At 29.5% G+C, this 24,512-nt stretch overlaps 1 protein-coding gene across 1 annotated transcript in view; it reads left to right on the forward strand.

The window, feature by feature from the left end:
• The window catches only part of LOC113386392, a 256,913-nt gene that overhangs the window by 146,513 nt on the left and 85,888 nt on the right, over positions 1-24,512 (forward strand). Inside the window, exons 3-4 of the mRNA XM_026624172.1 lie at positions 10,820-10,968; positions 13,717-13,779. Coding sequence (XP_026479957.1) covers positions 10,820-10,968; positions 13,717-13,779 — 212 coding nt within the window. The remainder of the gene's footprint in view (positions 1-10,819; positions 10,969-13,716; positions 13,780-24,512) is intronic.

Genomic DNA, 24,512 nt, shown 5'->3' on the forward strand with positions numbered 1-24,512 from the left:
ACGGACCACGCAATACTTCTATCGGATAAAACATTTTGGGACAACAACATCAAATTAATTACAAAAATTTTAACAGATAACTCTTATCCCCTAAAACTTATAAATTCCGTAACTAGTAACAGACGAACGTACCTTTTGAATAAAATGGACAATTGCACAGTACATAACGATTTACCTGACTCAGAAACTCATTCTGGTGTAATATGTTTGCCATACATTAAAGAATTGTATGTTGTTTTATAAATCTGGACTTCGACTTGTAACCAATTTTAGTACAACTACTAGCACTATTTTTACCAAGCCAAAACCCCATTTAATATTGAACGACTCAGAAATCTCGTCTATCAAATAAATTGTTTAGACTGTAATTTAATTTACATAGGAGAAACTAGCCAGAACCTCAATAAACGGTTACAACAACATAAAAACAATTCAAAAAACCCCAAACAATTCAAAACAGTTCTTGCAGACCATATATACACTTTAAAACACAATATGGACTTTTCTAATCCGACTGTACTACAATTTGAACAAAATTTATTTAAACGAAGAATTATAGAGGGATCTTTTAATTTATGTGTTTTTATTGTTTATAACAATAAGACAATAAATAAACGGAATGAACTCAACACGCTGTGCGACACAAATCTCTTCTATTTAGATAACATTTCCAAATTTCTCACAAAACAATAAAAGCGTTCGCGCAAAGGTTTTACAATTCGTTCCACACATGTGCAGAATCTTGGTAAAAATATTTTTTAGAAAAATGTCTTTCTCCATTACATCTTCAACCAGTCTACGAATAACACACTATCCATTTGTGATTTTTTCAAATCAGTATTTTGTGAAAATATTGTGTAATTTCAAGTTAATGTTTATAATACATAGTGTAGTGCATTACCATATCCTAATACCATGGATTACTAAAGTTTTCCAAATTAACACTAAGATCAACTAATTGTAAGTACTAATTACTATTTTATTTTTTCTTTTCACTCCAATTCAATTGTTTTAGTTTTTAATTTTATTTTTAGTTTCCACTGAATGAAGGCTAGGATTATAGCCGAAACGTATGGATTTAAAATAAATTTTTGAAAGAAATTCATGTTTTTTATTGATGTTATGCCCGATTATTAGACTTTGTTAATATATATATATATATATATATATATATATATATATATATTATATTTAAAACTATTTTATTTAAGCGACGACTTGCTGAATCTTGTTACATAAAACTGTATAACAAAAAGGCAACAAAGAAATGTTTTTAAATGAGAAATCATCAATTTTATTTGAACACAGTCAATACTTTGCATATAGAATTTTCAGTAAATGATGCAGTGAATATATATATATATATATATATATATATATATATATACAGATATAATAGAATGCTTTTGAAGCAGGTACCGTGCAAAATAAGCCATCTATATGTTAATGGTACTATAACAAAGATACGATATTAACCCTTTTCTCTTAGATATAAGTATTTTCTTTGTATATATATATATATATATATATATACATATATATATATACAGAGAAAAATATATCCCCGTAATATACTTTTGTACCTATGCAAATGTTCTTGGACCTTTTCCCGAAACATATGTTACAATAAATATGTACATATGCAACAATATATATACATATATATATATATATATATATATATATATATATATATATATATATATATATATGTATATATATGTATATATATTTGTATAAATGAATCCATTTAGTCCCCAAAGGTATAATTTTATACACACAATTATTTTTGGTCATTTCAAAATTAAATGTTTACTCATATTTATATAGATTGGTTATTAAAGTTTTTCAAAAACAAAATGTTAACTAGTGGTGTATGGCATCGTGCCTTAAGGCAAATTGCTGGAATTTCCCAAACCGTAATGAAATATTCGATAAATTTTAAACGTTAATAACAAATACTGTATCTTTCATTATTTTTGCTATCTTGTTATATATCAAATGTAAATTATAGATTAATCAATTTATCTCCAGAACATTAACTCGTCATTTCATTTCGAATTCAAAATCAAAAAAAAAAAATATTTGCCTAATTTAAGCAAAATTGAAAAAGTGCTCCCGTATAGTCACAGTCTAAACGCATTTGCAAATAATTTTGTGCGACATTTTCACTTATACTGTGCTTAGCTCGGCGGCATTTTCACATTTTTCAATAGTTATCACAAAATTGGATTATGAATTATGAATTTCCAGTTCATAAACAGTCTAAACGCACTTGGGTAAACATTTGTACCAGTGTGGCGCTTAGACTGCGCTTAGTCTGGGTCATTTTTTCAATTTTTAATCAAAAATTACATAAATATTTTATAGAAACAGAAAACAGAAAGTTTTTTAGATCATTCAAATCTTTTTTAAAATTTTTGCACATTTAGCTCTGTATCTTCGAAATGGCGGGACCTGTCTTTGCCAATTTTTTCCGGGTCCAAATTCCATTTGTTGGTCAGTAGAGTTTCTTTTCTCTTAAAGTTTCTTAAAACTCCTTTGTCATTTCACAAATTTTCAGGTTGATCGTCAGTAGAGTCTCTTTTCCCTCTTTGTATTTTTATTTGCTTGTCATTAGAGTCCCTTTTTTCGTAATATTTTAATTTGCTCGTCAGTAGAGTCCTTTTTTTCTCTTTGTATTTTAATTTGCTCGTCAGTAGAGTCCCTTTCTTCTCTTTGTATTTTCATTTGCTCGTCAGTAGAGTCCCTTTTGTCCTATTATTTTAATTTGCTCGTCAGTAGAGTCCCTTTTTTCTCTTTGTATTTTCATTTGCTCGTCAGTATAGTCCTTTTACTAATATTTTCATTATGCTTGTCAGTAGAGATTCTTTTTCTTACAATATTTTCAATTTGCTCGTTAGTAGAATCCCCTTTTCTTTCAAAACGTGTTAAGCAAAATTTTGCTTGTCAGTAGAGTCCTTTTTCCTAATATTTTTATTTGCTCGTCAGTAGAGTTCTTCCCCAATCATTACAAATTGAATGTTCTTTAGATCATTCAAATTCGATTTCTGCACTCTTTGCTCCGTATCTCCGTGACGGCTGGACCTGCCTTTGCCAAAAACTAATCAGCACATCTCCCTATAAAGCGAGTTGTTAGTAAATTTTGCATTGGGTCATGCTACGATACGTACACAAAATCAACGGTAATCAAGAAGGGTTGAAATTCAGCTATTTAATATACTTTTGATATACACTTTGTAGTAAATGAGTTTAAAGAAGTTTTACTTCAAATATTTTAGATTTTTCATGGCATGTGGGGCATCATTTGAAAGGTTTTTTTGAATACAATCCGAATACTAAAAAAATATATGTGTCAGACTTACATAAATCACAAGCATTATTTATTAATAATTTATAATCCATTTTAAGACTTTTTGCAACTATAAACTATATATAAGTCGCGTTCCTCCACCGCATTTTTAACAGTCGAAAGAAATAATTCTGTACATATTTTATAAATGTATCTATGTCTGTGTCTATATATAAGAGTGTATCTGTGTATTATAAGTGTGTGTATGTATTCCTGTGTGTGTTTCATTCCCGTTCGGTTCCGTAAATCCTGAGAAAGCGCTTCCTGTGACATCATTTCCGCCGTAGGATTTGCCAACATGTAGAAAAATAGAATCACTTATAAAGTCCTCAGCGAATCAACGTATTCAATTCCGTGTTTTGCTCTTTAAAGATTCACTCACTAGCGGTGGAGATAGGAGCGTTTTTTTTTAAACGAGATTATGAACGGTGGAGAGGCGATGATAATATATACATACTAGAACTGTTTGAGGTTGAACGAGCGCCTAAACTTTAAGTTAGTTTTATAATTTAACCACTTCTCATAGGCCTATAATATTTTAAACAATTTGTTTCGATTATCAACTCTATCATCATCCAAAGAGTAAACCTGAGGTTCTCCTTGTAAATCTTAATATATATAGGATATTTCCATGTACCACTAGTCGTCCTTACCTCCATCCTTTCCAACGTTTTTTCCCGTCTTGTTTTATGTTTTTTATTTTTTGTTGCCGTGTAATTTATCATTCGAGAAAAAATGCAAAGACAAAGGATGAAACATCACAATAAAAACAGAACAGCCGGAACAACAATACACCACCGTCCTCCGCCCTGGTGGTGCACAAAACGAGCAAAAGCAAAAGTAACATGGTAGGAGCAAATGAATCACGAAAAAATCATTCTACATTGTTTTCTCTGAGGGATGATGGAAATTTAATTTCGTTAATTAAATATTAATAATGGACGATGGAGATAAATAAGGTGGAGGGATGGTTTTTGTATTTTGCAAATTTTGAAAGTTTTTGCGCAGAGTATCAGAAACTTTAACGATCAGGATGATTGAATATTTTGACAGCATTATATATAGACAACAATCAGTTTTATCCATTATATATTTTTTGTGATAGATTTAAAATCATGCTCTGGCGGAATTTTTTTCACAAAGGTCGTGTAAAGTAATAAAGATTTTATAGGCAAAAAATAAGTTTTATAGGCAGCACGCGCCGTGTAAAGAACGAAAGGATAGCGTATAAAATTTTACAAAACGAACAACATTTTTATTACAATAATATTCAAATTGAGCCCTTTTTTCGGGGAAAATTACTTGTACTAATTTTTATTAACGATGGAGCGCGGTGGATGAAAACGTTGTAATAAAATATAATTGCATGGACCTAACATACTTTAGTTACAGCAGGACTCCGACTTGTAAACAATTTTAGTACAACGACTAGTACTATTGTTACAAAAACAAAAACCCCTTTTAATATTGAACGACTTCGAAATCTCGTCTATCAAATAAATTGTCTAGAATGCAACTTAATTTACATAGGAGAAACAAGCCAGAACTTAATTAAACGTTTACAACAACACAAAAACAATAAAAAAATCCCAGACAATTTAAAACTATGCTTGCTGACCACATTAATACTTTAAAACACAATGTAGACTTGTTTTTAAAAAAATCCCAGAAAATTTAAAACTATGCTTGCTGACCAAATCAATACTTTAAAACACAATATAGACTTTATTTAAAAAAAATCCCAGACAATTTAAAACTATGCTTGCTGACCACATCAATAATTTAAAACATTATATTTGTTAAAAATGTAGAAATAAAAAAAATAAGTATATCTAACGTAATATATATATATATATATATATATATATATACGATATATATATATATATATATATATATATATATGTATTATGATATATACTCTATAACTCGATATTTCCTCCGAATACATTTATTAGTATTCCGAATCAGGGAAAATAATTTATGCTTAATCAGACGTGAAAAATACGGAGGAGCGATCTTGTACTTTTCAACGTTCAATCAATACTGACGGAACCCCAAGACACACACACACACACACATATATATATATATATATATATATATATATAAAATTACTTTGGTGACAATTTATTTAATATAAAAATAAAACTTGCAAAATTGTATTAAATTATATCAGAATTTTTATATTTGCATGAGATGTCCTTCAAACGTATTTAAAATATACACTTTTAATAAATTTGTAGTAAACGAGCTTACAGAAGTTTTACTTAAATTGTGTTTTTAGCATGAAAGGTCTTTTTGAATAGAATCTAAATACTATAATTAACTACGTAGTTTGTCCACCAAATATATACTATTTAAGAATTTGTAGATAATGTGTCTAAAGAAGTTTTACTTCAAAAATTTATAAATTGTTTTTTGGCATGTTGCAGATTTTTTGAATAGAATCCAAATACTGAAATTAACTATGTGATTTGTACGCAAAATATACGCTTTTAATAAATTTGTAATAAATGAGCTTAAAAAAGTTTAACTTCAATAACACAAAGCTTGTTGGGTACCGTTTAAAAGATCTCGACGAGTGGAATACGATTTTCATATAAAAATTATTATATTTTTATAAAAACGTTATATACTTAACCATATTTCATTTGAGGCATTTGAAGAAGTTTTACTTCAAAAATATTACATTTTGTGTTCGTCTAAAGAAGTTTTACTTCAAAAAATTTTAAATTGTGTTTTTTGGCATGTTGCGGAAGTTTTTTTGAATAGAATCCAAATACTGGCATTATCTATGTGGTTTGTCCACAAAATATACGCTTTTAATGAATTTGTCATAAATGAGCTTAAAAAAGTTTTACTTCAATAACACAAAGATTATATTTTTACAGCTTGTTGGGTATCGTTTAAAAGGTCTCGACGAGTGGAATACGATTTTTATATAAAAATTATTATATTTTTATAAAAACGTTATATACCTAACCATATTTCATTTGAGGCATTTGAAGAAGTTTTACTTCAAAAATATTACATTTTGTGCTTGTCTAAAGAAATTTTACTTCAAAAAATTTAAATAGTGTTTTTTGGCATGTTGCGGAAGTTTTTTTGAATAGAATCCAAATACTGAAATTAACTATGTGGTTTGTCCACAAAATGCTTTTAATGAATTTGTAATAAATGAGCTTAAAAAAGTTTTGCTTCAATAACACAAAGATTATATTTTTATAGTTTGTTGGGTGTCGTTTAAAAGGTTTCGACGAGTGGAATACGATTTTCGTATAAAAATTATTATATTGTTATAAAAACGTTTAACTTCTGAAATATTACATTTTCTGTGCTTGTATGTATATGTACATATTACATAACCGTTTTGATATAAACAGATTTCAAATTTATCGTGTCTCTTGAATTCATGCTCGAGTTACTTGACAAACATACTACTTAACACACACACACCCATAAATATATAAATTTATCATCGCACACGTGTTTGTATGTATGTGCGTATTCCATTTTGATGTTGAATTCAGGCGCGAAATTCAAACACTTTATATCTCGTCTAAAGTTTCCTACAAATCAAAAGAGCTTTTGATCTATATAAATTGGCACATCGCTCTTTCTCTATAACGTCGTCTCTGTACCATTTACCACCTACATCCCCTACCTTTCCTTTATAATACTACCCTATCAATGGGTAGTGTTCTAAAGGGATACACGTAGAGCAAAAGACGACACGAGACGGTGGATGGATCTCCACCGTGTAATTGTTATATAGGTTGTAACTTTTGAAGTGTTCGCTGAATTTTTAGAAATTTGGATTTATTATTTATGTATTCGGATTCCATTAAAAAGGACCTTTCAAACGATACCCCACATGTCACAAAAGATACAATCTAAATGCTTTGAAGTAAAACTTCTTTAGACATCAGCTACAATTCCGTGAAAAGCTAATATTTTGTTGACAAACTACATTTCAAGCCATATCAAATAATATTCCTATATTTTTCTATATATTCCTAGTTTTTACTATATTTCATAAGCGTAGTTTTAAATTGTCTGGGATTTTTTTAAAAAAAAGTCTAATTGTGTTTTAAAGTACTAATGTGATCAGCAAGCATAGTTTTAAATTGTCTGGGATTTTTTTCAAAAAAAGTCTATATTGTGTTTTAAAGTATAAATATGCTCCGCAATCATAGTTTTGAATTGCCTCGGTTTTTTTGAATTGTTCTTATGTTGTTGTAAACGTTTTTTTAATTGTTTTTATTAAGTTCTGGTTTGTTTCTCCTATGTAAATTAAATTACATTCTAGACAATTTATTTGACAGACAAGATTTCTAAGTCGTCGATAATAAAAGGGATTTTGGTTTTGGTAAAATTAGTACTAGTATATATATATATATATATATATACATATATATATATATATATATATATATATATTACGCATATAAAATTGCTATCTAGATGGGAAATAATCTGAAATTCTATATATCACTTCAGGACATAATATTTTTATTCTGCTTTTAGCTTTTCATGACGTATCAAATGGCAAATTGATTCATTGCCAATAAAATACAATGCGAATAAATCTGCACACTGAAATTTATACATCGATACCGTAGAAATATTATGTAATATTATGTAATAAATATATACATGCACTTGTCTATGTATGTATGTCACTCAACTGTTTCTAAACGACTGTACAGATTTTGATTAGTCATTTCGAAGTTTGTCAAGGAAGATATAGGAATGGTAATGAATAAAAAAAAATGTGATAATATAGGGATAAGGTAAGAATTATAGCTGCGTTTTGCTAATTGAATAAAAAAATTATATAAAAAATATTTATATTCGAAGAGCTCGACAGGACGCCCTATTTGCACAATGACTTTGAAATTTTAACACATCATACCTAAATATGTCTACTATGAAACTATATACTAAGACTTAAATGTTTTGGAACAAAAATTTGAGTTATAGAGGATTTTATAAAAACTTGTTCAGGGTACATAGAGTTATAAAATAAGATTTTATAAAAACTTGCACTGAGTCATACTTTCTAGTACTTAGTCACTAAATCAATGGGCTCTGCAGAACGCACCGTTTGTATAACGACATTGAGATTTTAACAGGATATACCTAAATATGTGTCTTATGAAACCATATACTAAAATCGACATCTGTTGGAACAAAAATTGAAGTTATATAATATTTTATATAAACGTGTCTGACAATGAGCCATGCATTTTAGTACACAATCAATAAATCAAGGAGCTCTCCAGGACGCACCGTTTGTATAATGACATTGAAATTTCAACATATCATACCTGAATATGTCTATTATAAATGCATATACAAAAATGCAAATATGTTGGAACAAAAATTTTGGTTATAAAAGATTTTACAAAAACTTGCATTTTCTAGTACATAACCACTTAATTAGTAATATAATTGTTTATTACTCTCATATGAAAAAGTATATATTTAAGAAGCTCTGCAGGACGCACCGTTCGTGCAAAGGCTTTGAAATTTTTACACATCACACTTAAATATGTGTTCTATAAAACCACTTTCTGAATTTGATATATTTTGGAACAAAAATTTTAGTTATGGATGAATTTAAAAAAACTTGCCCTGATAATAAGTCATCTATACTAATATATAGTCACGGTCGGTCAAATAAATTGTCTAGATTGTAATTTAATTTACTTAGGAGAAACAAACCTTGACTTGATTAAACGTTTACAACAGCATAAAAACAATTCAAAAAATCCAAGACAATTTAAAACTATGCTGGCTGACCACATTAATACTTAAAACACAATATAAACTTTTTTTTTAAAATCCCAGACAATTTAAAGCTATGCTTGCTGACCACATTAATACTTTAAAACACAATATAGACTTTTTTTAAAAAAAAAATCCCTGACAATTCAAAACTATGCTTATTTAGGTATGACCACCTTGAAATTTTAACACAATATATAGGTATGGTTATTGATAAAAAAAAATTAGTAATGGTGTTGAAATTAGGGAAAAAATTGCAAATAACAACATGTATGACCTAGTAAATCAAGTAATAATGATTTAATTTGCAATTATATGATGCAATCCTATTAGTCTTTAATTATCTCGAAGTTTCGATTATTATCTTCCAAATAAAACTTTGCAAAACTATTTAATCCATTTCTAATTCATTTTCATATCTTTAAAACGTTTTAAAATAATCTCTTAACCACTTCGCTCCATTTGGCTGGCGTCCAAAGAAAATTGTGTCATATATAGAAATGTTCTCAAAAATATATTGAAGAAAAACTTCTTATCGTATTTGTATGTGGGTGAAAGTTTGTCATTGAATTTTATTGAAATCTCCACCGTAGTAATTTGTAGAATTCTGCAAATGTTTGTAACAGAACATATCGATGTTAGTATACGGTTGGATAGTAGACATGTTTAGGGATGATTATTTGAAATTTCAAGGTCGTCGTGCGAACGGTACGTCCTGGAGAGCTCCTTGATTTCGTCTTGCACCAACCATATTTGACTTATGGTTTATGCAAGTTTTCATAAAATATTCTACAACATAAATTTTTGTTCTAAAACATGTTGTTTCTGGTATATCATTTTATACTAGACATATTTAGGTATGTTGTGATAAAATTTCAAGGTCGTTATACAAACGGTGCGTCCTGGAGAGCTCTTTGATTTAGTGATTGTGTAATAGAATGCATGGCTCATTGTCAGAAACGTTTGTATAAAATGCTAAATAACTTCAATTTTTGTTCCAAAACATTTGAGTGTAAGTATATGGTTTCATAGTAGACATATATAGGTATGATGTGTTAAAATTTCAATGTCGTTATACAAACGGTGCGTCCTGGAGAGCTCCTTGATTTAGTGATTGTGTACTAGAATGCATGGCTCATTTTCAGATACGTTTATATAAAATATTATATAACTTAAATTTTTGTTCCAAGACATGTCGATTTTAGTATATGGTTTCATTAGAGACATATTTAGGTATATCATGTTAGAATCTCAATATCGTTATACAAACGGTGCGTTCTGCAGAGCCCTTTGATTTAGCGACTAAGCACTAGATTGTATGTCTTCTTATAAAAACTTTATTTATAACTCTATTAACCCTGAGCAAGTGTTTGTAAAAACCTCTATAACTCAAATTTTTGTTCCAAAACATTTAAGTGTAAGTATATGGTTTCATAGTAGACATATTTAGGTATGATGTGTCGAAATTTTAAAGTCGTTGTGCAAATTGGGTGTCCTGTCGAGCTCCTCGAATATAAATATTTTATATATAAATTTTTTCTTCAATTAGCAAAACGCAGCTATGAATCTTACCTTATCTCTCAAATGATTTATCAAAATCTGTACAGCCGTTTAGGGGTAGTTGAGTGACATACATATCTATAGTCTATAATGTTTTTTTTTTCTATTTTCCAGGTGAGGTGGAGCGATTGCTTCGGGAATATAGACAGAACCAAGAACTGGTGCGAAATATTGGAGCCCACTATTACCAGATAATTTATCCTGTTCAATTGAGACATCACGAAAAAATGGGAATATCTACGAGGGAAATTGGATCTACAAAGGTTAGAAATATAATATTTTATATATATATATATATATATATATATACAAGAAAGAATTTTAATGTGCATTCTATTGCATATTCTGTAAAAAGAACTGACGTTGAATTTCTTAACGTTGACTGCGTTTAAAATGCAAAATATGAAATTTAAAACTGACATTATGCAGAAATATAAATATATATATATATATATATATATATATATATATATATATATATAATAAAGTTAAAATATATTTCCATATAACTTCATCAGCATTTCATTTCTGCGTCAGCGCCTGCAATTTTAACAGACATTTTATTCAACTGCATTTTTATAAAAGTGAATTGTTTTATACAAAATTGAATTATGTACAATATTGTCTAATACTATATAGTACAGCAATTTTATATACGACATTTAATAAAAGTTATATGTTGTATGCTTTCAAGCAAGTTGTATGTTTTCAAGAGCGTTTTAAAGTATACCGAGTTGCTATAGGCATTTTTCATATTAGACAGCATTCTTTATCGTTCAATTTTGTATAAATTTGCCGAATACATGATTTATATTAGACAAATAGTTTAGAAGTTACAACCGGTGAAGTAAAAATACGTACTAGGTATACTGTATTCCAAAGCAAGAGGTCAATGCAAACTCTATGCAGAAAGTCATTGAAATCGTCGAGTTTGTATGGAAACTAGTATAAGATTATTTGTATCGTTTCAATTGCGATTTTAAAGTATACTGAGTTGCTGTAGAGTTTTGCACCATTAGAAACGTTTATAGATTGATTAATTCTGAACAAATTTGTCGAACACATCATTCATATTAAGCAAATGGTTTTAAAGTTATGACTTATAATACATAAATACATAAATATATCTTCACTATTGATTTTCCAAGTCCGTCACTATAAAATTTGGATCGGGTTTGACGAGACCTTTCAAATGATACCCCACACGATAAATTTTACAAAAAACGTTTCGACTTTTTATTTGATCCATCGTACTGTACTGGTGCATTTATTTATTAAAAATATTGTAAACGGCTCGTCTGATTTGAATGCTATATTCTACAACTTTATACAAAATTAAGTAGTCTATAATATTGCCTATTATTATATATCCCTACAGCAACTCGATATACTCTCAAAATAGAAATTTTTCTTCTAAAATTGTTCTCGGTACTATATTCATAAAGAGGTCGTCAAAACCTTTTGAATGATACCCCACACGACGTATTTGACGCAAAACGTTTTGGCACCTTATTACACCCATCAAACTGCGAATTTATTTATACAATGTCTTGTAACTTTCAAATGATAAGTCTGATTTTAATCAAACATTCGGCAAATTTGTACATAATTCAATAGTCTATAATATTGTTTAACATTATAATACTTTACGGCAACTCTATATACTTTAAATTAGCAATTAAAATTTAGATTAAGTTATTGTTTGGAACACAAGTGGTTTCCTCAAAATATCAATGTCATATTTGAATTGGGGTTGTCGAGACCTTTTAAATGATACCCCATACGACATATGTGACGACTTAACGTTTCGACTCTTTATTCGACCCATCGCACTGAATATAGTTCAGTGCATTTATTTATTAAATCTTCTATAACTTCTAAGCGACTTGTCTGATTTAAATGAAATATTCGACAAATTTGTACAAAATTAATTATTCTACGCGATATATATATATATTTTTACCAATCTGAATAAATTGTTAAATATTATATTATCCAATATTATATTATCCAAGCTTGGTGCTGGCTGTTTCTTTGCAAAAAAGCTAAAAAGGCACAAAAATTAACATACACACACATTTAATACACATCGAAAGAACATATTACTATTGCCATTACCATGTAGATTATGTATATACAGTACTGGAAAGGAATACACACAGATTTATATACAACTAGCGTGAATTTTGCTGTGAAATCGTTTGCTGAAAATTTATAGAATTTTTTTGTTCGGGTTAATTTGGATGTTAGTTTTGTACCTGTAGCACACCGCATCAGAGGAAACGATTTAAAACTTGTCTGATTTAAATGTAGTATTCGACAAATTTGTATAAAATTAAATAATCTACAACTATTTTCACCAGCTGAAGTCGTTCGAGCAGCTCTGTTTGATACAAAGTATACCAATAATTTTTTTTTACAACAGATAAATAAATCCGCACTTAGACGTCTTATTAATATTAATACATCTCTACGTACATGTTATATTTCTCAAAAAACACAAAAATCCGTCTAGACATCTCAGTATTTTCTCAAGAGCCATCGTCTCTCCATCACGTACGAATCACTCCACCGTCGCCTCTACGTAATAATAGACTATTTAATTATTGATTTAGTTGTCGATAATGATATTATCATCATCATTATTATTATTATTATTATTACTAGCATTGCTATTAGGTTTATGATTGCGTAATGGTCCTCATTTGGATTATCCGTATCAAATATTCCGTCATTAGCTACGATTTAATTACCGAGACCTAATGTCGAATTAGTGCACGAGACGGTGGAGGAATAGAACACTGATGTATATATATATATATATATATATATATATATATATATATGTGTGTTGGTGGATGTGCAATAGTTATTTTGATGTTCTGTGAACGTTAATAGGATCAGACGGGACTTATAATGTTCCAGTATTAGGTAGCACAATATATACGTGTATATATATAATATATATATATATATATATATATATATATATTTTTTTAATTTTATTTCAGTTGTCACAAAGGACACATCAGGATGGAGGAAATTATCAAGGTGGAACACGTGGCAGGTCGAGGGTAAGTCATAATTTTTATAATTATATATATATATATATATATATATATATATATATATATATATATATATAAATGGAGCTCTCGATAAAATGATCCGCTAAACCGATTTGGCCAGTCTTAGTCATGAAAAATTTGTGCTAATCAGTAGGTCGTCGGAAAGGAGAGATATTATTTCAAAATCGCGTAGAAACTTTACATTTTTAATTTGAATATTTTTGTAGAAGCGTAATTTGAATAAAACAATAGACAATGGCAAATACGTCAAATGTCAAACGTTTTTCACAGATGATGTTCAATTACGTTTAATAAGATGTTTTACGTGAATATTATTTAATTTTGATTAAATTGTAGTAAGTAGTTTTGTTTGTAGTTTTATTTATATACAAAAACGGTTTTGAAGTAAATAAATTGACGGCTTAAAATATATTTTAAAAATATAAAGCGTTGTAATACAGTTATGAAATTATAGAATGTTATTTCTTAATATGTGTACTGAATTATAAAAATATAAAATCACATATGTTTCTAACAGAAGAAACTAAAAAATTGCAATGCACACGTGCATACTCTATTTTTATTAGTTGCGAATCGACGGTTGGATATGATATGAGAAGTACTTTTGAAAAATGTTTTAAAAATATACAATATTATAATAGAGCTATCAAATTTTAGTATGTTATTACTTAATATATGTACTAAATTATAAAAATATAAAATTACATATGTTTCTAACAAAAAAAGCTATAAATGTGCAATTTTGTGCAAATAAATGCACTCTTGCATATCTAGTTTCCAATAGTTGCAAGTCCACGGTTTGATGAGTATTTTGAAAAATATTTAAAAATATAAAACGTTATACTGGAGTTACAAAATTTTAGTATGTTATATTTTAATATATGTACTAAATTATAAAAATATAAAATCACACATGTTTCTAACAAAAAAAGCTCTAAATTTGCAATTTTGTAAACAAATGCACTCTTGCATATCTAGTTTCCAATAGTGCAAGAGTATTTTGAAAAATATTTAAAAATATAGAACGTTATACTGGAGTTACAAAATTTTAGTATGTTATTTCTTAATATGTGTACTAAATTATAAAAATATGAAATGACATATGTTTCTTACAAAAACAGCTATAAATTAGCAATTCAGTAAGATCATGTAATAGGGCTGCAAGTGTTGACACAAACTCAACAATATCAACTTTTTTGAAATGTTAATATGAAAATGCACTTTTTGGCATATTTTTCTCAAACACGGTGCACTGAAATATCTCATTTGTATAATTATATACTCATTGGTATTTATAAAACATTTTCTAGGTTATATTATTTTTTATTTATGTTATTTAAATTCAGAACCTAAATTTGGTATCGATCAAAGGGACATTTTGTCGAATAACATTTCCTCAGTTATAATTTAACAGAATTTATCGAAGAATAGATAGTAATATATGAAGGTCTGGGGTTCAAAAGATCCAACACCGATGTATCAAAAACCAGTAAAGTTAAGTATTGTTTAACAACAATATTTGAAAGTAGAGGGCAAAAGATGTATAACCAGCTATAACCTTGATTCTCATGACTTTTCTATCGGGAGATAAACGGTAATCTTTGAAAATCCATAATAAAAGTATTGTCTTCCGTTGGTAGTTTTTTGGCATTAGTTAAAAATGTAATTATTTTGTAAAATACCTTTAAAATCAAAATAATTAATTAATTTAATAATCTGGCCGTTCCAAGTTAACCCGTCTATAGGGTAAAAAAGTCTAGATAACAAAGTTTTGAAAGACATCAAAAAAGCACATTTCTACAATAATGAAGTAGCTTGCAGTTTTACTGAACGCAGCCAGATAATTGCTCGTTCGAAATATGTTATTTCTTGTCCCTTACTAATTTTATTAACCCCTGTTCCGGCCCTGTAACCCTTGATCATCTTACCCACACACACACAACATCCACATTTATTATCCGGCCAACAATGTATAAGTATATTTTAATAATCCATCACGCGGCATGACTTGATAAATTTCATTCTTCAATAGCTTTTAGTGAAAATGATATTTGAGAGGAGCCCCCATACTTCTCCAAGGGGTTTTATACACATCCCCTTAGTCCCTCCCATTGGAAAAAGTATAGAAAGTTAGTACAAGAGGCCCCTTATTGTAGGCGAGATCAATATGTACATATGGAAAAGATTAGGCGGTGGAGATACATATAAGAGAGAGAGGGCTCTCGAAAAATCTCTGAAAATTGGCTTCGGATATAATATTAGAGGGAGGATTAATATTATCTAATTGTGGCGGTTGCTGGAGGGATGGTGGTGGAAATATTTTGGTGGTAATTATAATGTGATGTGTTTTCTTGGCACGTGTAGAAAATTTGTTTATGTGTGTGTGGGTGTACAAATTATAAGTTCTCTCGAAGGTATCGTTAATGTGGAGATTTCTCCATAATTCATATACAACTACACATACGTAATTGATTAAATTTAATAAAAAATATTGTTTTTCTTCTTTATATGAATTTATTGATTTTCCTAAATAGGCGTGCGTGATAGAAGGGTGACAATTTAGGGGTACATGCGTTTCTGGGATACAAATTAAAACTAGTGGTGTGTATGGCATCGTGCCTTAGGGCAAATTTCTGGAACTTCCCGTACCGTAATGAAATATTCGAGAAATTTTAAACGTTAATAACAAATACTGTAACGTTAATCATTTTTGCTATCTTGTTATATCTGAGCAAATCAAATGTAAATTATAAAAAAATCAATTTATCTCCCAAACATTAGCAATCGTCATTTCATTTCGAATTCAATTTCAAAAAAAAAATAGTTGCCTAATTTGCACAAAATTGAAAAATCGCTCCCGTATAGTCACAGTCTAAACGCATTTGCAAATAATTCTGTGCGACATTTTCACTTACACTGTGCTTAGCTTGGCGGCATTTTCACATTTTTCAATAGTTTTCAAAAAATTTGAAAAGTGCTCCAGTGCATAAACAGTCTAAACGCACTTGGGTGAACATTTGTACTAGAGTGGCGCTTAGACTGTGCTTAGCCTGGGTGATTTTTTGAATTTTTAATCCAAAATTACAAAAATATTTTATGGAAAATAAAAAAGTTGTTATAATTTTTTATCCTCAAAATGAATTGTTTTGTCAATACAAGCAGAAAGTTTGTTAGATCATTCAAATCGGACGCTTAGTTCTCTCAAAAACTGCCATTTTTTGCACATTTAGCTCTGTATCTCCGAAATGACGGGACCTGTCTTTGCCAAAAACTAATCGCCTCTTCTCGCAATCATTACAAATTGAATGTTTTTTAGATCATTCATATCCGATACTCCGTTCTCTCAAAAACTCGATTTGTATTTTTTGCACACTTTGCTCCGTATTTCCGCAACGGCTGGACTTGCCTTTGCCAAAAACTAATCAACACATCTCCCTATCAATAGGAATCGAATGTTCAAAAATTCGAACCATTCAAATCGGTTGATCTGTGCGCCCAAAAACGTGAACGAATAAATGCGGACACATAAAACACACACACATCCATTTTTTATGAGGTATGCCTCTTGAAAATGTTCAGAAACCTTCAAAACGTCGAGAAATGAAAAAATTTTAATTTTTGATTTTCGGTCCATTACTATAACTATACTACGCGAAGTTAATAAGAATTCAATAGTTTAATATCTACATCTGTTTCAATTTTGCATATCTATTTTTACTCACAGGTTATAAATGTATATAAATTTAATAAATTATATATCTTATATATAAAAATGGAGCTCTCTTTCAAATGTCCGAATAAAACTCGAAAACGGCTGAATCGATTTGGCCAGTCTTAGTCTTGAAAAATTCGTGCCAATCCAGAGAATGTCCAAAAGGTGAGAAATTATTTCAAATCCGCGTAGAAACTTTACATTTATAATTTGAAAATTTTTGTAGAAGCGTAATTTAAATAGAACAATGGACGGTGGCAATTTCGTGAAATGTCAAACGATTTTGACAGATGATGTTCAATTACGTTTAATAGGATGTTTTACGCGAATATTATTTGTGATAAATTTGTAGTAAGTAGTTTTGTTTGTAGTTTTATTTATATACAAAAACGTTAGTAAACGGGCCCCAAGTGTTACTAGAGACTCAAAATATAAACTTTTTTGATATGTTAATATGAAAATGCATTTTTGGCATATTTTTCTCAATCTTATTTGTATAATTATATGCTCATTGGTATTTATAAAACAATTTCTAGGTTATATTATTTTTTATTTATGTTATTTAAATTCAGAACCTAAATTTGGTATCGATCAAATGGACCTTTTGTCGAATAACATTTTTCCAGTTATAATTTCCCAGAATTTATCGCAGAATAGATAGTAATATATGAAGGACCGGGATTAAAAAAGTCCACCACCGATGTGGCAAAAATCAGTAAAGTTAAGCATTGTTTAACAACAATATTTGAAAGTAGAGGAAAAAAGATGTATAGCCAGCTACAAACTTGATTTGAAAACGATAATCTTTGAGAATCCATAATAAAAGTATTTTCTTCCGTTGGTAGTTTTTAAGCATTAGTTAAAAATGTAATTATTTTGTAAAATACCTTTAAAACTATAATAAGGCTTTAAATCTTTTTGCCACCTGCCTGTTTCAAGTTACCCCGCCTACAGGGTAAAAAGGTCTAGATACCAAATTTTTGAAAGACATCAAAAAGGCACATTTCTACAATGATGAAGTAGAAGGCAGTTTACTGAACTCAGATAATTGTTCGTTTGATATGTGTTATTTGCTGTGATATAATTGTTATGGTTTTCACAATATAGTTTACATTTGCTCAAAGTCAAATTGGACCTTTGTGCCTCGCCCTGCTCTACATATATACTTTATAATAAATTTACTTTTTTTCACCGAATGTTACTTGAAACTTTTCAAAAAGCAGGTAAAAAAAGAAATACTTTTTTGATTTTTAAATATTTATTTTCTATCTCTTCTCGCAAAAATTTGAAAATTTTGTATAAGCTCAGTAGTATTATTTACAATTATACACAAAATCCAGAATCCAAAAACAATATGAAAAACTTGAAACGTAATCAATTAGTCGAAAGACCAAAAAAGACTTGGATGGTTTATACTGTTTACTATAGAAACTGTATAAATCTTCCAGTTTGATTGTATTGACAAAATATAGATAAACCAATGTGGTTTATTGTTTTTATAATACTTCATTGTATATAGCATTCAAACAACACATCCTTATACACTTAAAGTATTAATATTTTTGATTCTTTAGAAATTGTCTAGAATATACCTTATTTAGCAAAACAACGTTTGCCGGGTCAGCTAGTATATATATATATATATATATATATATATATATACGAGTATATATATATATATAAATATATATATATATATATATATATATATGTATATCTCTATAATTGTATTTGCGTGTTCGTCGCCTAATATAATATGCTGAAAAGTTGAAGTCTGCCAAAAAGTTTAGATTACATTTGGAAATTTCGAACAAGTTGCTCCACCGAACACTCCTCCACGGTGGAGTAACAAACCGGATTAGCGACGCCTCGACGACGACCACTCGATAAGTATTAATGGGGATGACACAGTAAAAAAAAAAATATATTTTTTATATATTTAATATATTGCTTTATCAAATTTACCGATCTCGAAATATCTATCGTATATGGAGAGCTTCTGCTCCACGTTGATGAAGAGAGTCTTCAAGGTTGTTGTATGCTGTTTATTGAATAATTAAAGTGTTCGTTTGTATTTGTGTGTGTTTATTAGAATATGTAGCAGCATAGAGATCAATCTTATTTCAAGTATCAGGTGCGGTTTCTCTACTGTTAATTATATTCAATGAAATTAGCAATTAAACTGACTGATATAAATTCTTCATATATACATCACTCCAACACAACTATATATATATATATATATATATATATATATATATATATATATGTATATATATATATATATACAATTGTATATTTTCCTGTATTTTTATTATGTCTTTAATCTGAACCGACGTAAAACTTCTAATGGTCGCATATAAACGTTTTCACAAATGAAACTCCTATTTCGTTTAGTACTAATAGCTATAACTATAGCACAGGTATATAGATAACACTAACAGATATTCATAGGAAAAAACATATGTTCGCACAGAGTCGGACTCAAACTATTGTTTTAGCACAAGGTCAAATTCCTAAAATATATTACAAAAATAATAGTCCTTACATCTATCTTCTCATTTGGTTTTATCTTCATTTTTTTCTTTTTTTATCGACTCCTGTCTCTTTACATATCTCGATCTCTTTCAGGTTTTTTTTTTGGTGTTTTTTCTCAATTAATTAATCTTTTTCTTTATTCTGCCTTCTCTTAATTTTTATATCTCTATCTCTTTCCTGTCTCTATTTTTACATTATCTGCCTATCCTAATATCTTGCTTTTCAAGTCAATCTATATCTTCAATTTTATCTATTTTCTTTCTTTTTATCTTTACTTCTATATTTTTCTCTTTTTATCTAAATATCCTTATATCTTTCTTTTTTAACTTCCCGTAGGGTAGTTATAGTAATGGGCCGAAAATCGAAAATGAAAATTTTTGCATTTCTCGACGTTTTGAAGGTTTCTGAACATTTTTAAGGGACATACCTCAGAAAAAAACATTCGATCTTTATTGATAGGGAGATGTGCTGATTAGTTTTTGGCAAAGGCAGGTCCAGCCGTTCCGGAGATACGAAGCAAAAAGTGCAGAAGATAGAAATCAAGTTTTTGAGAGATCGGAGCATCGGATTTGAATGATCAGTTCGTTTCGACGGAGAAAAGTGGTGATTAATTTTTGGCAAAGGTAGGCCCAGCGGTTTCGGAGATACAGAGTTAAATATTAAAAAAATAATAAAATCAGCACGTCTCCCTATTAATAGGAATCGAATATTTTTTAAACCATTCAAATCGGTTGATCCGTGCGTCCGAAAATGTGGACGAAAAAATGCGGACATTCAAAACACACACACACACACACATTAATTTCTTCTGAGGTATGCCAGTAAAATGTTCAGAAACCTTCAAAACGTCGAGAAATGAAAAAAATTTCATTTTCGATTTTCGGCCTATTACTATAACTACCCTATGGGAAGTTAATTAGTCTAGTTCTAACCAAAATTTTCTTTTATAGCTTCACACTTGAATAATCAAAAAAATGTATTTGTTCCATCTTATCGATTATTTTATATTAGTTTTTGTTGTCGTTAATGTTTTCCTGTTATTTGTCCCCAATCCGGCCCTTGGTTCGTTATCCCTTGCTGTGGGTAGTATCCAAAGGTGGATATTAGGGTCATAACGAAAAACACTTTTTTTCTTTTCGTCTAAATTGAACGACTGTTTTTATGGCACTTGGAGCACAATTCACACGATCACGTGGACGACGAATACGAAAACGAAAATGGAGATTTTGACAAAAACATTCTGCTCTTGAAAATGATATATAGGTTGGACGCGGATTTATATTTTGGATGAAACCGGTGAAAAAATCTTAAGGGGGTATTCTAGTGTAGAGCGATGAATTTTAGGTCAATTTTTAAGTGTCGTAAAAGAAAGCAATGAATGTTTTTACTATAAATTTCTTTACCACTTGTTTATTAATATTATTAATATATAAAACGAAAATTAAAAAATAAAAACGTTGAAAATTGTAAAAACTGGCAGCTGATGAAGTGGGAGGTCTCAAAAAATTGGCACCTCAGTCTTGACATGATTTCAGCCCTCCTAGCCATCGAAAATGCAAAAAATAAAAAAATTGTTAATTTACAATGATGTCGTAATCGCCCCAACTAGCGATGAGAAAAAATTTTTTTTACAAATTGGCGACTGTTTGAAAAAAGTGTTTTTTTACTGTTTTTTGAGTTTCTCGAATTTTTCAAAAATAGTAAAAATTGAAATTTGGGGATAATCCTAGTGCGGGCTATAGATAGGTTTATAAACAAGACTCTCTGAACATTTCAAGTAGGGTTTATACAAAAACCGACATATCAAAAAACCGGTTTTCGAATTTTAATTTTAATAAAAAATCGGTTATAACCGGTTTTTGAATTTCATATAGAAAATAAATTCTTGCTCAAATATTCTGTAATTTATCCGCAAATTTAGTGTAATTTAGACCAGAATTTGACTGAATTTATTTATTGTTCAATTTTACAGATAGTAAACAAAATTATTTTAATTTTAACTAGTAGAACTAAAAAATAATAGTTTATCTTGATTAAATAACTTTGAAAATCATTATTCGTTATTCATGCGTCATTTTCACATATAAGAATGAAAATATTGTTATGACAGTGAAAGGAAAGTTTTCGAAAAAATAAAAATATTACATTTCTAAATAAAAAATTGGTTGAATTAACAAAGTAAAAAAATCAATCAATTTCAGTTTTAAAAACAATTAAGCTAAACACGAGTATTGTCTGTTCCGAGAAATTTTAATTAATTGACTTTAAACATTCTAATTGTTTTTTGTTTAATAAAATATGATTGCAAAAAACTGAGAACGTCTATCGAAATGCTACTTATACGTGTCCTTTCCTGAAATAGAAAATACTCGCATACTTGCGATCAAATTAGGCTTAATTATTTTTAAAGCCTGATATAATAATTCTAAGTTTTTGTTCTTTTATTTGTGACTTCTAGGGTTTAAAACTCTCTTTTTAAGTTAGAGTAGTGGAAGTTACTTCTTCAAGAAGAAGTCACACTGATTTTAATTAATATATACATTGGTATAAAAATCTAAATTAATATATACAAAATATTTCTGGGAACCATTGCAGACTGATAAGATATAAAATGCTATTTAACCGATATGATTTCAAGAATCAAAACGCTTTCATCTATCTTTTATATTTGGCTATATTAGTCATTTTCCATTTATACAGCGAAAACCGACTTTTTCACTAAAAAAACGGTTTTCGAATTCCATAATTTTGCCATAAAAAACGGTTTTTAAAACCGGTTTTTGAAAACCGACAAACCCTAATTTCAAATGAATCGGTCGATTATATCTCGAGAAATCGTGTCAACAGTACTGAAAAAGTCTGTTCTGAGAAAAACGCAGTTAAAGTTTTGCGTGAAGCCAAACCAGTATGGAGACCGAGTCAGTAAAATGCCTATATCTCTGAAAATAATTCAAATTTTTAAAATCCTTCTCGTACCCATATTCTTAGATAGTTAAACTTTGAAAATATGAAATAAAAAAAATCGATTTTTTTGAATTTCTACACTAGAATACCCCCTTAAACCACAATTCGTTGTCTAAACCAAAGTATCATCTCGACCGGCTTCTCTAGATTGATATTACATTAGCGAGACGTGCCCGACGTCCAGCGGGATCAAATTGTCTTCCAAAATGGCATTTTCTATTTTAACATCGTTTCGATTCAGACATGATGATAATATTCTCTCCTAAACTCTCGTGCATTGTATTGTAATGTAATATAATATAATATAATATTGACGTGGCATATACCTAGCCGGTGGGTGTTGTACGGTGCGGTGGAGGGTTTCGGCGGTGTCGGCGGTATAGGCTGTATAGGCGGTGTTGGTGGTGTTGGTGGTGTTACCCTCGTTAACCGCAGTTTTGACGTTGACACGAGACGGCGCCGTGGCGGTTCAAAGTGCCAGGTGCTCTCCACGTCTCCACCGCCGATTCTATCTGCGAATCTTAACCCGAACGACCGCCGTGTGTTGTACGAGTATGGTGGTGCCTACGGTGGTGCTACTCGCCCATAAACCCAATTCATATTATACATATGTGTAACATATCAAATCATGTAGAATGGATTACGTATGTTTGTCCTGAGTGTACTCCTAAACCGATTTTAAATCTGATTTGCTCACTGGGTGCATTATTTTTTAGATTTAGATTTGGATTTACTAGATATACAATTCACAATTTTACAATTTAACTAGCTGTAAGTGGAATTCTGTCTTGAGACAATTATGGCATCGTGCCTTAAGGCAAATTGCTGGAACTTCCCGTACCGTAACGAAATGTTCGAGGAATACTGAATGTTTCCAAATAGATTATTATAAATATTGTAACATTGTCTAATATTTATAAAAATTATATAAACTGAATTGCAGAGTTGAAATTATTTGTAAAGTATATTAGAACTATAGTCAGAATGAAAAATAAAATCTGAAATATTTTCGATATACAAAAAACTAATAAAAAAAAAAAATCAAATATTTGTTAAGACAAGCAGGAAGTTCTTTGAATCATTTAAATCGGACGCTTAGTTCTCTCAAAAACTGCCATTTTTTACATATTTAGCTCCGTATCTTCAAAATGGCTGGGCCTGCCTTTGCCAAAAACTAATAAACACTTCTCCCAATCATTACTAATTGAATGTTTTTTAGATCATTCAAATCGGATACTCCGTTCTCTCAAAAATTCGATTTCTATTTTCTGCACTCTTTGCTCTGTATCTCCGAAACGGCTGGACCTGCATTTGCCAAAAATTAATCAGCTCTTTTCCCTATCAATAGGAATCGAATGTTTTTTGGACCATTCAAATCGGTTGATCCGTGCGCCCGAAAACGTGGACGTAAAAATGCGGACATACAAAACACACGCACGCACACACTCACACACAAACATTTATTTTTTCTGAGGTATGCCAAAATGTTCAGAAACCTTCAAAA

Source organism: Ctenocephalides felis, unplaced genomic scaffold (assembly GCF_003426905.1).
Source record: "Ctenocephalides felis isolate EL2017-DRISC unplaced genomic scaffold, ASM342690v1 CF-g0.4_SCAFFOLD_03571, whole genome shotgun sequence".
Classification (NCBI taxonomy): Eukaryota; Metazoa; Arthropoda; class Insecta; order Siphonaptera; family Pulicidae; genus Ctenocephalides; species Ctenocephalides felis.